We start from the raw sequence: 14,816 nt of genomic DNA, 5'->3' as shown, positions 1-14,816 counted from the left end.
TGTGGCGAGCGGGGTCTATATTCTTCGTTGAGGTGTGCGGGCTTCTCATTGTGGTGGCTTCTCCTCCTGTGGAGCACGGGCTCTAGGCGCGCGGAGTTCAGTAGTTGTGTCTTGCGGGCCCTAGAGCGCAGGTTTTGTAATTGTGGCGCATGGGCTTAGTTGCTCCGCAGCATGTGGGATCTTCCCAGACCAGGGCTCGAACCCGTGTCCCCTGCATTGGCAGGCGGATTCTCAACGAATAAGCCACCAGGGAAGCCCAGTATGCATTTTTTTAAAAAGCCCTGAGGGAAATTCCTATTTACTTTTCACACTTCGAAATAATTTATTATTAATATTATGGACACTGACCAGGAGTTTTGGTTTGGTTATTAGAAAGCTTAGAGCCACATGTGCTGGGTGGCATGAAGTAATCTTTTTCCCTCTCAGTCTTGGCTCAATTTTACATCCTCACTCTTGTCTTACTGTCTTCTTTCCTCTTCCCCTGCTCATTTTAAGCACGCTATTCCATGCTCTAGGTATCTGTGTAGATCACCATAAACCTTATTGAAACAGGCAGGGCATAAATAAATGCTTATTCAGTACCTTTCTACTTGGTAATTGGTAAAAACTAGGTGCAGCTCTTCTCACTGTTATTTAAGCATATACCTTAAATAAGGCTTAAAGTCTGTACAAAACAAGGTCCTCCCAGTCAAATTTACATTCACGGTAACAGAATGTTCGCCGCCACTCATTGGTTTTATTCCAGACCAGCGGGAGCACCATCATACGATCTACCAGTGGCTGCCACTAACAACCAGAAAGCAGTGATTCAAGTCCATCTTCAGACTTGGATATGACTTCCTATATCCAAAAACTTTTTATTGAGTACCTAATATATGCTGTACACTATACTAGTCTCTAGCTATACCAAAACAAGTAAAGCCCCAGCTGCAGCCCTCAAGGAGTTTATAGTCTAGTGTGGAAGACAGAGAAGGAACTGGCAATTATAAACTATAGCCCACGGAAAGAGGGGTAAGCTGTGAAGAGAGTCCATCTGCCCAGAGTGTCCAGTAAAAACTGTCCCTGTAGCTTTTCATACAGTGGTGGAAGATAAAGGGCATAGTTTTAAGAGAACAATCTACTTTGGAAACTCTTGATAAAAACTTCTAAATTTAAATTGTAGGTATAACAGTTATCTTGAGGAAGCACAAGCTTGATTATTTGTCATCCAAAGAAATGAATTTCCCAAGTACTCTCTTGTTTTGGAATTTCTACAACATGTCTGTCATACATCAATTATACAAGGGAAGAATGTAATCCTTAGTCTCTTTGTTTGCTTTGATACATTTTATAAAATCAAGTCTTCCAACAATTCAGAAGTCTCCCAATGGGAAATCAGGTGAGAAACCAGTCTCCAAACTGGCTCCCAACAATCCCTGCTGCCTCTTGGTGTCCATGCCCTTGATAACCCTGCCAAATTGTACCTGGGTTAATCTGTGTGAGCAACAGAATGTGGCAGAGTGATGGTACATCCCTTCAGAGATTCAAAGACTTCCATCCTTTGTGCTCTTCTCTCTTCAATCCCTTGCTCTGGGGGAAGCCAGCTGCTGTTCGAAGCAGCCCTATGGAGAGGCCGCCTTGGTGAGAAAATGAATGGAGCCTCAAGCTAACAACCATCCGAATGAGCTTAGAAACGCATCCTCTAGTCCCAGCCAACAGCTTGACTGCAACTTCAAGAGAGATCATGGTCTAGATCCACCCAGCTAAGCTGCTCTTGGATCCTTAGAAACTGTGTGAGATAATAAATGTTTGCTATTTTAAGCCGATAAATTTGGGGATAAATTGTTATATAGAAATGGATAACTAAAACAAATTTTGAGGACTTTGCTATAAAATGAGACCAGAAAAAGTATTCAAAGACAGATGATTTAAGCGGGTCGAAGGTTCTATTTACTCCAGGTACTATCACAGTATGTACTCATCTTCAGTGATAACAAGGGCTTTATGTGGACACAGCACACATATAATTCACCACCTAATTTTTGGCTTAAGTATTTAAAATACAAAGCGTTTTTTTTTTGGTCTAAAGTTACATGACTAAATAAACTCTTCTCATGGATTTTTGTGTGTCTGATTTTATTAGCTACATACATGAAGTACTAAATTAGAATGTCCCACTTTAAAACTACCAAATTTCGTTTGTGGAAGAAAATGTGATTAGCTCTATATACACTGAGGAAAATAAAAATCTGGTTAAAAATATCCAAAACAGGGCTTCCCTGGTGGCGCAGTGGTTGAGAGTCCGCCTGCCGATGCAGGGGATACGGGTTCGTGCCCCGGTCCGGGAGGATCCCACATGCCGCGGAGCGGCTGGGCCCGTGAGCCATGGCTGCTGAGCCTGCGCGTCCGGAGCCTGTGCTCCGCAGCGGGAGAGGCCACAACGGTGTGAGGCCCGCGTACCGCAAAAAAAAAAAAAAAAAAGTTGTAAAAAATATCCAAAACACATTAACTCTCTGAAAGTTAGTTATGGAGTATATGGGGTGGAGGGTATGGGGGAAGGTTAAATAAGCATAGGCTAATCATCTCAGAACAAGTTTTCAACCAAAACCAGAATGGCGTAACTATGAAAAGATTTACGAACAGCGAAGTAATTTACAGTGGAAACCTGTGATTCCAGAAGTGGAAATGGTTGAGGTTTTTCAAGTGCCTTTGGTGCTCCTTCCTTATTGGTGTTCTTTCATCTGCTTAAACAGCCTGCCATGAGAAAGCGTTCTCAGCCCAGCAGGAATGGATCCCTGCCATTTAAGAGGGAAAAAAATGCTGTCCAAACACACATGCCTGCTTCAAATTCTATGTGGAACAAGATCAGACAAATAAATAAAAATTTAGGATTAAAAAAACCCTCTAGGATGTAATTTCATAGAAGTTTGAATCTCTGCTAAATGAAATCGGGCTACCTAGATGTACTCTGGCCAATTCAAGAGGTCAAAATGAAAAGATGAAGTGAACAGCAACTGTGGACAGGTGGGAGCATAACCAGAAAACGTTCCTTTACTCCTCCATCAACCACCCACCCCCCCAGTCCCTTTTGCTCTTATTCTCAATGCTCTTGTCTTTTTCACTTTTTCATAGGCTTTATCTCAGTGTCCTTGTAAAACAGGGTAACAAATCGTATAAGCTCTGGGTTGAAATCTTTAGGAAGAAATATATAGCTGCTTAATTTGCTGAATGAGCAGCACTGTAAACACACGCAACAAGATATGGTGAACACTTAACTTCATGTGCCAGGAGTTACTGGCTCCATCCAATCCACACCCTGGTCGAAGACACTTTCCCCTGTTTAAGAAAAGAAATCCTCCACAAAAACAACAAAAAAACCCCCATATAACCCGATTAAAAAATGGGCAGAGGATCTGAACAGACACTTTTCCAAAGAAGATACACAGATGATCAACAGGAACATGAAAAGATGTTCAACATTACTAATTAGGGAAATGCAAATCAAAACCACGAGATACTTCACACCTGTTAGAATGGCTATTATTGAAAAGAAGAAATAACAAATGCTGGAGAGGATGCGGGTAAAAGGGACCCCTTGTACACTGTTGGTAGTAGTGTAAATTGGTACAACCACTATGAAAACCGTAATGGAGTGTCTTCAAAAAATTAAGACTAGGGCTTCCCTGGTGGCACAGTGGTTGAGAGTCCGCCTGCCGATGCAGGGGACACGGGTTCGTGCCCTGGTCCGGGAAGATCCCACATGCAGCTGAGTGGCTGGGCCCGTGAGCCATGGCCGCTGAGCCTGCGCGTCCGGAGCCTGTGCTCCACAACGGGAGAGGCCACAGCAGTGAGAGGCCCGCGAACCGCAAAAAAAAAAAAAAAAAACAAACACTAATTCAAAAAGATACATGCACCCTTATGTTCACTGCAACACTGTTTACAACAGCCAAGATATGAAAACAACCTAAGTGTCCACTGTTGGATGAATGGACATAGAAGATATTGTGTATATACGCAATGGAGTAATACTCAGCCATAACAAAAAATGCTACAATGTGGAGCAGCATTTATAACAATATGGATGGACCTTCAAGGTATTATGCTAAAGTGAAATAAGTCAGACAAAGTATGATATCACTCATATGTGGAATCTAAAAAAATAAAACAAATGAACAAACAAAATAAAACAAAAACAAACTCATAGATACAGAGAATAGATCAGTTGTTACCAGAGGGTAAGGCTGTTGGTGGATGGGCAAATGGGTGAAGGGGGTTAAATGTATGGTGATGGATGGTAACTAGACTTGTGGTGGCGATCACTTTGTAGTGTATATAGATGTTGAATTATAATGCTGTACAGCTGAAAATTATATCTCTATATAAATCCTTCACTAGTTGCAAGGTGCAGTTCAAACCATTTTACAGGGCAAAACTCCAGGACAGTACATAAAACCTTAAAAATGTTTTCCAATTCTAGGAAAATCAATCTCAGATGTTAGTGGTTTGTAAATTCAGGTACTTCTAGAGAAACCAGTCCTGTTCCCCAGACTACCTAGAAGGAAAACTCACCTTTGGCTCTGCAGCCAGATGTCTCTGGGTTGGATGGTTGAAGGTGAGAGGAAATGCACCCCTTTTCTATGGTTCCACAGGTTCCTATGTCTTCCTCTAGCATCCTGTACTGTGACTGGCCTGCTTCCTTGCTTGTATTTCTCCTCTACACCAAAAGCTCTATGACAGCAGGAACTGAATATTGCCAGAACCTGGCACAATGTCTCACATCAGACACTCAAAAAGTATTTGCTAAATGAATGGATGTAAAGCCATCAAAGCCTGGAGACACAACATGGAGTAGCAAAAAAATAATCATCCTCATCCTCAACTTTGTAACTTACTGTAATTCTGACCATAGTCAAAAATTCTCTGGGTTTTCTCCCTGATAGGCAAATCGGTGAGAACGAATTGCTAAGACCTCTTCCAGTATTCTGATTCTACGTATGTATGTACAAAGCATGTTTAAAATTGTAAGACTGATGTTTAAATGAACACACCAGAATTCGTAAGTGCAAATGAACATTAACTCCTTTAAACGTAGGTACTTTGACAAGGTACTCATTCAATTACGAAAAGCAACTTAGAATTCTGCTTGTTTCTAATTTAAAGCAAAACCAAATAGCTTTTTAATTTACAAAAGCAACATATATTTACCACTAAAAATAAATCAGAAATCATAAAAAGGGAACAGAATTGACCCTCAATCATACAGATAGAAGCACTAGTGTAGCCTAGATAAAAAATCGTTCTGAGTCCTCTTGCTATAAACATATCCTGTATGTCTACATTTTTTTTCTTTACAAAACCAAGGTTATTCTACACTGGTAACCTCTTTCTTAATATAGTATGAATATATTCCCACATACTCTGCAAGCACAGCAATGTGTAGCGTGGCAATATTAATTTATTTAACCGATGACCCACTGCTGTATAGTTAGGTTGTTTACCCATCACTATTACAGAAAAATGCTGCACTAAATGTCCTGGTAGTTAAAATTTTGAACACACAATTATGCCCTCAGAATAAACTTTCAGACGTGAATTTTTTGGGAGGAAGGCTGTACATTTTTAACACAGTTGACTTGTATGCAGTTTTTTCCTCTTTGGTAACAGATTTCCATCCTTTTGATAGTAGATGTAATCACTGGAAGCAGCCAAAAGTCACTGGGGGTCAAGTCTGGTGATTGAAGTGAGATCAAGCTAGGCAATACTATTTTTAGTTGAAAGCCTCTGATTATGCAGCAGTGTGACTGGTTTTCATATGTGACTCGGAATTGCTCTTGAAGGCAGTCACAACAGGAATTCCAAACTGTTGTAAGCAATTGGCTCATTTTCAAACTAAGCATATTACTTCCTAAAGACACAACTATAAAAGGGATGAACAGGGCTGGATGCTTTCTTAGGAGTCATTCCACTGCAGTTCTATCTCATTCACACACAAAGTCTCAACAGTTGAGTCAATCAATTCACTTTAAATAGCTGTACTGGTTCACCTAAAACTTAAATATTTGCAGTATTTATTTACCACTTGACACTTCACATACATTATTTTTAAAATTTTCATACTACCACTAAAAATAGAGATATTATTCTCTCCATTTTATAAATGAGGAAGTAGAGACTCAGAGAAGACAAATGATTTGCCTAAGGCAGAGCCAGTATGCCAATACGGATGTTTTAGCTTTAAACACCACGTTCTTTTCATTTTCTGACCCAGCCACGTAGCACCTTAATATAATTTTTAAATGTGTTATAGGGTTGTTCAATTTTTTTTTTTTTTTTTTTTTTTTTTTTGCGGTACGCGGGCCTCTCACTGTTGTGGCCTCTCCCATTGCGGAGCACAGGCTCCGGACGCGCAGGCTCAGCGGCCGTGGCTCACGGGCCCAGCCGCTCCGCGGCATGTGGTATCTTTCCAGACCGGGGCACAAACCCGTGTCCCCTGCATCGGCAGGCGGACTCTCAACCACTGCGCCACCAGGGAAGCCCGGGTTGTTCAATTCTTAACTGCTAGGATTAAAACTTCTTAATGACTATCACTACAAGTGAATAATCCTACTCTTTATTTAACCTGAAAGTAAACTGAACAAAACTGGGGGTACTGCTTATGAATAGGCTCGTTTATATTCTTAAGAAAAACTGGCAGTTCACTACAAAAACCCATTTATTCAATTTGAATAAAGTAAATATCGATGCTAGACTTTACATTTAGAGACTTGTCTGGCAAGTGAGTCACGTTTTAACAATAACCATAGTAAAAGGGAAAAAAATTAGAGCAGTAAGTTAAATAAAAGGCTAATAAAACCTGGAGGAAACAGCTCAGTGTTTTCTTTTAAACCCTGAAGAACACCAAACGTACATTATGTTGCATAAAGAGTCATTTCATGAAAAGACTATTAACAATACAATAGTAGAGTCAGTACTAAGAATTTCAATGATATCCAACTCAAAAATGCATAGGGAGAGTAAAGTTATTTTATTAAATCATGCACATCACGTGTGTTAGTGCAAATAGTTTAATCTGTACTCCAGAAATTCTATTGTACTTTATATCTTTACAAAATAGATTTAAAACAATTATTTACTTTAAAAAATGTAATTCTGAAGTTAAGCATTTCAGAACAATATTTGCAATAACCTATATACAGGAGGTACTGGGTACCACTGGCATATTAGCATTCTGTGGTGGAGTGGCTTCCTGCAACAGAAAATGATGAAAGGAACTATATGACAGTATTTTCTACAAGTCATTTGTGACTAATTCCTCCATAAATCTAGTGATCCTCCCAACAGCAAACCCCAAATGGCTTAAAATATAACCTTTAAAGTATAAACAATGACTGCCAAACATTACAAGGCAAATTATATCCTAAACTTCTATTTCAATATTTGGCTAGGCCTGTGGATTGCCACAGAACATTCCAGCCAATTCACTGACATTCCCTCTCAGTTTTCACTGACTGAAAAATTTAACTATGTGATACTTTAGGATATTCTATGACCTATATAAACTTCATTGACATAACTGTGGTGCCGCACAAAAACCATAGCTAAACCTTCACTTCCGTGTTTTAAATTTGTAACATCAAGCAGTGTTTAGGTGCTTTACTGTGCATGGAACACTATTAATCTTGGGAATAGTGCTTCTCATTAACAGAACGTCCCAATTAACAACAATAAAAAGAAAATAACCATTTGCCTCCCCAACCAGGAAATCTGTTGGTAGGTAACAACAGCTCACCTCGAACATGAATTAGCTTTGAAATATCATTAACCAAATTAAGTCAGTAAAAGCTTATCTAAAGAGATATTAATTCTTTCTTCAATTAAACATGCTTGGAGGAAGAGATGATAGGAAAAAAAAAGTCATGCTTCCTAAAATGCTGTATATGAGAAAGTAACTTGGCTTTTAAAGAAAATATCTCTTTAAATACATGAGGTTTAATAAATTACATTCCAATTGACTCAACAGTTTGGTTTACTGCACTGAAACTGTATAATTACTATGTTTTTGCTCCCAGAAATACTTCAGTTTGCTCAAGAAAATACACACTCTCATGGAAAGTTTTTCAAAGTTGATGTCCTCCACATCATCAAGTCACATTAAGGCTGAACAAACGTGCATATATTCCCCAAATTATCACTAGAACAGAGTATTTTCCAAGTGTATTTCTCCTTAAAAAAAAAAAAAAATCCACGCAAACAGTTGTCTCTAAGTCTTGTTCCCAATAGCTCAGTGGTTTTATAACAAGTAAAAATGGCGTAAATATGTAAAAAATATATATATATATGTGTATATATTCAAACTGATAGGCACTGAGCACACAGGGCCTCTCTTCCCATGTATGTATCAGTTGTTTGGTTTGGGTAGTTATCGAATCAAAAAAAATGAGTTATCTGGCCATTAGAATTCAGAGTAAAATACCCATAAATTTAATGTTATAAATAATTTGGTGTACCAAGAAGCCTACTTTAGGCCACCATAATATTCAGAATTTCAACATACTAATTTAAAAATTACATGAAAAATTGCAAGCAAATTATTGCTTACAGTAGAATAAAGTCACAATTTTATATCCTCTTTATAGACAGATACATTTTATATAATTTAAAGCAATGACCCTACAGCTGTATTCTTGCACTTCTGCTGTTTTAAGAGGTAAAAAGGAAGAAAATGGTTCTGGTTTGTCCCCAGCATGAGTGTGGTGCCAGCTTCTAGAGGGAGGACGGTGTACGGACTCAAGAAACACTCTCATGGAGAAGCTCTGGCCAGACCTGGCACGTACAGCACGATGGCTGTCACCGCAACCAGGGCAGCCAACATGGGCATCCAGGGCCAGGGTTTCTGTGTGGAAAGAAACCAAGAGTCAAAATCACATTCTCCCTTCTTTTTTCATACCTATTAACCCCTTGGTTCCAGAGAGTCCTGAATACTTAACAGAATATTAGAAAAACCTTATCTTTGCATAAGAATACATTTTAAAAAAAGAAAAAAAGGTGAGGGAGTGTAGGTGTGAGGAGAGCCATAATAGCAGGAGCTGTTTTAGAGGACCATTGTGTGGAAGCCGAATACATTGCAGGAAACTCTTGGGCAGTTTTCAATTTTCTTTGAAGCCTAATAGTGACTTCTCTAAGAAACTCTTTGAGCTCAGCCTGTTTTATTTACTCCGGTATCCACATATTGCAGCTAACTGATGTCCATAAATGCCTGGAGTATGTTTCTGCCTAAAATGTTTATTTCTTGATAAAAACCAGACTCACATGTTGGCATAGTTTTATATAAGGGGCTGGTGGGTAAGGTGATAGAAAGAAAATGGTCTAAGCTTTGATCCTCTAATCTTAAACCACAGAAGACAAAATCAGAAGGGGTTCAAGATGGCAAAGTGATGTTAGGGACCCTGCTTATCTGATGCTTTTGGTAAAGACCATGTCCAGGGTAATAATGCCACGTGATCATCTCATATGCTCTACTAACCAGTATGCTTGTTGGAGGCGAGCATGGATGGGCTGTTCTATCAGAGGGCTTTACAATATCAATTTGCTTTGTTTGAAAACTTTATTTTCACTAGTGTTCTGAGTTGTATTGAGAAAGCTAGCTTTTAAAGAAATATTGTGATGTTGTAGACCAGGGATCAGAAAGACATGGGACAGGCTGATACTCTCACAAGTAAATGCATACTGAGGTTGAGATTGTGAGCCAATGGTCCATTATGCCACTCTCATCCTTTTTCATCTTCTTAGCCACAGTGTAATATAGGCAAAGGGTTGAAACAACGAAACTCTACACCATGGAAAAGAAGAGGGAAGGGAGGAGGGGGAAGAAAGCTTGCTGAAAACTTCAAAGAGGCAAACTCTTCATTTCTCATTCAGAGCTGATTAAACATAGAATTGGGAAGGGGGTACTAAGCTGCAGCAATTCACAGTTTACTCCGGTTTGCTAGAGACAAAGACTCAGTTAAAGGCAGCATATTAACATCTGGTTAGGTTGGAATTAATTCATGGTTAGCTTTACTACAAAAGAAACAAGACAATATGTTATATGATTAGTTGATCATTCAGTTCATTTGTATGACACAATACATAGCATACTAAATGAAGGGTTTGCTTCAGGTAACAAAATACCTGTGTGGTTTTGCCATGCACTATATTACAAATATGGCACAAACAGGTGACGGGAACAAACAGACAAGGACTCAACAGTAGTGCTTGTACCTTTCTCTACCACAATGGACCGAAACACCAAAACAGGAAAGCCAGGAATAGGCCGATGAATACGGCTGGGACGGGTTGTAATATGGAAGGCTAAAGAAGGGAAGGGATATTAAAATCATTTTATGCTATAAAAAAATCAGATAAGATGATTTAGAACCCAGGGGGGTGGGAGGGAGGGTAGAAAGACATTTTAAAGACATCTAATACAATCCAGAATGATGGACTGTGGTATGTAAGTTGGCAAACTACCAGTTTAAAAGGAACAGCTGGAGGCAATGTGGGTGTCCCTAACTCCCTAATGAAATGCAGCGCGTTAAGACAGAGCAATGAAAATACCTCACCAGCTGATGCTCTGCTTGACAGTACATTATTTTTGTTCCATACTCAGAAACCATTATTTGACAATGTACTCCTTTGGAAATGGCTAAGGTTTATTTTATCCCTCTATCAAAACCTTTTGTTTTTTTTTAAACCAAAACTCTTTTGCTTGAGATAGTATTGCTTTCAAGCTTAAAAATAAATGCCCTGTGATGCATGGCATTTATTTTTCTAAATCAAGCAAGAGATCTGACACAACATATGAGAAACATTTAGTATATAAAGACAGGCAGCTGAATCTCAGGGCTTTCAGCGATGTTACAAGAATATAAGTAATTTTTAATTTAATTTTATTATTATTATATTTTTGGCTGCACCACGTAGCATGTGGGATATTACTTCCCCAGCCAGGGATCGAACCTGTGCCCCCTGCAGTGGAAGTGTGGAATCCTAACCACTGGACTGTCAGGGAATTCCCAGTAATTTTTTAAATTGGAAGGGAATTACTACAATGAGTGTTATTACAGAGTAATATGTCATTACCATAAGTCTAATGTCATAAAAATAGGAAATCTACCCTTAAAGTAAATTATTTGCATAACTATAAATAATAATAGCAACATTACTTTCAAATAGGCTCTAAATCATATAGAGGGATCCATTCTGATTATCCTAGATGTCTTCATAGGTTAATTTAGTAGAAGGTAGACTGAAATTCCATCATCAGAGAGATATGAATTAACACAAAAGAGAGAAGTAACCAAACCATTATGATCTGATTTCAGAAGAGTTCTGTAATTGACATTTTCAAAATAAATGCAATCCATTTTTGCTTATCATAAAGCCTCCATACCCAATTCATAAATTTCTGAAAGGCTTCTACCTAAGCAACAAGTCTTTATTAGAAAAAAACAAACTAGGACTTTCTTTAGCAAAGAACAGTTGGACACAACTCATAAGCATTCTGAGTGTGACTGTGTAACTGGATGGCCATGCAACATTACTCTTTTGTACTTGTGCTGCAAGTTAAGCAGAGTGCCTTTCTCCATAGGAAGTATGCGGCTCATGCCCACTGCAGTGTCCAAGCCATGACAGGGGTTTGGAATAAGTCAGAGCACAATCAACCACACTGAACATCCATCAATTAGGGCCCACAAAGGCAATGATCATTAAAACGTATAACACAACATTTATTTAGTACAACATCTTTTAAAAGACCATCTGCCTCTCTAGCAAATAAAATACAAATTAATATTATTAAACTCAGTTTATACCAAAATGTTCCAATTTCACACACACACACCCCTAGAGAAACTCACCAAATACTTCCTAATACTTATAGGAGGCCCAGAAGACACTAAGCTTTTTAGAAATGTGCCTTAGTGAGAACATTATTAGTACAAAATGAAAACCATCATTAAGTCTCCATTTTTTGATACAGCCAAATGCTAAGGAATCGTCATGTATCATTCTTTCTTCAGTGGGTCCCTGGTGGTATAGTGCTTTGTTTCCCAGAGGGGGAAAAACAAGAACCAGATGAAGCCTTAGTGACAGAACTTCAGATTCATTTGGGAAAAGCTGACAGTTCTTAGGTAAATTATCTTTTTGCAAACAAGGCTCTTCCTCCAGGTAGTCCTTAGGCTCTTCTAGGTGTACAGGTTAAAGGGGCAAATTCTTACTCAAAAATCTGACAGCCCAATGATTCCATCATGGAATTTCATAATGAAAAGCTTAGTTCACGTGTACTACAGGTCTTAGTTTCTCAAATCAGTAATAAAGTCCTCTGAAGAATCAATTTCAGGTCTCTCACCTGCCTCTCAATCAAAGCTAAGCCAAGTTTGTAAAGACTTACATTATTTCCTTTCTCTCGGAGCAGCTTCAGGTTGTCTTTACATTGTTTGAGCTCATCTGTGATTGATTGTTTTTCCTGCTCAGTCATTTCGAACTTCAACTTCAGTTCTGAGAGTACAGTCTGTGTCTTTTCATACTAAAGGCAAAGAAAAAAGAGTGTGCAGACTCAACTTAAAATGGGTATGAAGTTATGCGTCTAGTCAGGCTTATATACCAGACCCTGTTTAGTCACCTGCAACACCACAAACCTTTTTGTTATAAGGAGAATAAGAATCACTTGCACTAATAATAAGAAGCCTTTAATGTTTACTTGATTCTATGTAAGAATTTTGTGGCCCTGGTGTTAAAAAAAATTGAGAAGTCACCACTGTGTCATCTGTTTCTAATATAAGGGGTCACTTTTTCCACTAAGAGAATTAGAGGAGAAAAGTAAAATTCCAAACTGAGCAAAAGAAAAGCAAGTGAAGAAAAACTCCATAGCCTAATTAAATGGCAAGGTTAGGAAGTCTGAGTTTATATCCTGATAAGTAATGTCAGCCAAGCTATTTTAGTCTCGAAGTAAAAAGTATTAACTCTCATTAGGCCTCCCTTTACCCGGCATCATTGGGTATTAAAGTGTTCTGGATAAGGAATTTCTAGGCAAATGAAGCAAAGAAATATATCTAAGGCACCAATCACTATGATTGGGACATTTCTATCTCTCTATTTAAGACTTATAAGCATCAATTACAAATAATTTTTAAAAATCTGTTTCTGATATTTTTCCATAGTGAAACATGCCACTTCCTGCTCTGGAAAACAGTTCACTATATATAATATGACTTTCAGACACACTACCTAGCCCTTGAACATAGGTCAGATTAATGCAAAACATGGTATGGTTTGCCCCTACTTTAAATGCCCCAGAAGGCAGGAATGCTAGACTGGTTTCACTTCTAGATATTGCATCTTACATGCAAGCTGGGCTCTCAGTCAAAGAGCAAAGACTGTTCTGCTGCTGGCTGTGCCTTTGTCTCGGCCTCCACTGCCCCACTTTGCCATTTCTGAAGGTTTTAGAAGGAAGAAAGACAGACAAGGGCTGATTATAAAATAAATATACCACAGGTCTGGCATACCAGAAAGACTCCTCCTCTTCCCTAAACACAGCCCACGAGGTTGGAAAGTCTATAGCTCCTTTCCGCCTGTATCCTAGAAATTTCTCAATAAAGGACACATTTATATGGTGCTTCTGAATAATCCAAACACCTTGGAGTGATTAATCAGGAGCTCATCATTATGCACTCCAAAGATAAATATTACAGATGCAAATGTATAAAAACATTAATCAGAAGTGGTGGAGGCAGGGGGTTAGGGTCAGCAGCGAGTTCACCATAAAGTGGGAAGAAAGACACGGGTACAGAGAGGGAGGTAAAATATGAAAGGAACTCTCTGTTACCTAACAACGTTCCCAGAACAAGTCTGGGTAGCATGCCAGAGAATGAACTAAGGAGTAAGATTCATGGACTTCATGACAGCTTTTTTTGTGGGGTCTGTGGACTTCCTTCCAGAGGCAAAAGGTTACCGGCAGGTTGCCAAAGCAAACTCAGTGTACCTAGACTAGTCTCTGCACTAAGTCTCTCAGAACATAATCAATTCGCAGTGATATGATTCTTAACAGTGACTAATAAAGAATAAGTGAAATGTGATTTGCTGACCAAAATTTTCCCTCATTTTCCTTTTCCACCATTCTTACATCCAGCCTGCCCTTTATACCAAAGCACTTAATCGTTTCTCTGTTCCAGGAGTTGTGGAGAATGACAGGAAGGCAGCTTAGTCCTGAAGATCCTGCTGTTTACCTTCAGCTTGTGAGTGGGTGGGAAGGACTCTGGCCCCAGGGCAAGATGGTGAAGCCAAACAACTTTCCTGAGTCAGTCTTTGCAGGGTGGACTTGTGTGCTCAATGTTTTATGAATTCTCAAATTACAGATATTCCTACTAAATCAAAATATATAGATGCTTTCTTAAGTCAAATATAAAGATGGTATACCATTATTTTTCTCTTAACACTGAGGATTAAATTTTACTTTTCTCAGGTACTTTTTCTTTTTTAAATGTTCAAACAAAAGCTGCCACATATATAAAATTTAATTGTCAGAACAAAGGTCACCTTCTGAAGCCTTAGTGTCACACCTCCCTTGGATATCATTTTGCTCCATCTTGCTTTCTAACTCAGAGATGAGAAATGAGCTCAGTTCTGATTAACAGGGAAATACCACACAATATTACCAGCACCTTTGGTTCTTCTTCACAAAAATAATCATATCTGGGCTTGCTTAGTTTGTAATATTTTAACCTGTGACAGTGCTGAAGATACATAATCATTATATTGTGCACATTATGATTCTATGAGAGAAAGGAGAAAAAGGGGAA

At 38.7% G+C, this 14,816-nt stretch overlaps 1 protein-coding gene across 23 annotated transcripts in view; it reads right to left on the bottom strand.

Moving 5' to 3' along the window:
* Positions 1–6,369: 6,369 nt before the first annotated feature.
* Positions 6,370–14,816, bottom strand: part of SLMAP (sarcolemma associated protein) — a 149,790-nt gene continuing 141,343 nt past the window's right edge. For 17 of the 23 annotated variants that reach the window (XM_029243651.1, XM_029243666.1, XM_029243646.1 and 14 more), the window contains 2 exons: positions 12,410–12,544; positions 6,985–8,872 (listed from right to left, as the gene is read on the bottom strand). In XM_029243651.1, the coding sequence (XP_029099484.1) occupies positions 8,780–8,872; positions 12,410–12,544 (228 nt within the window). In that variant the 3' untranslated portion in view covers positions 6,985–8,779. Of the gene's footprint in view, positions 8,873–10,239; positions 10,330–12,409; positions 12,545–14,816 lie in introns of all 23 variants that reach the window. The other 6 variants (XM_029243648.1, XM_029243655.1, XM_029243667.1 and 3 more) reach the window with 4 other exon arrangements.

This window comes from Monodon monoceros, unplaced genomic scaffold (genome assembly GCF_005190385.1).
Source record: "Monodon monoceros isolate NGI ecotype Baffin Bay Population unplaced genomic scaffold, NGI_Narwhal_1 Super_Scaffold_3, whole genome shotgun sequence".
NCBI lineage: Eukaryota > Metazoa > Chordata > Mammalia > Artiodactyla > Monodontidae > Monodon > Monodon monoceros.
The sequence above is the reverse complement of the archived record's forward strand: the minus strand, read 5'-3'. Positions and strand labels throughout refer to the sequence as shown.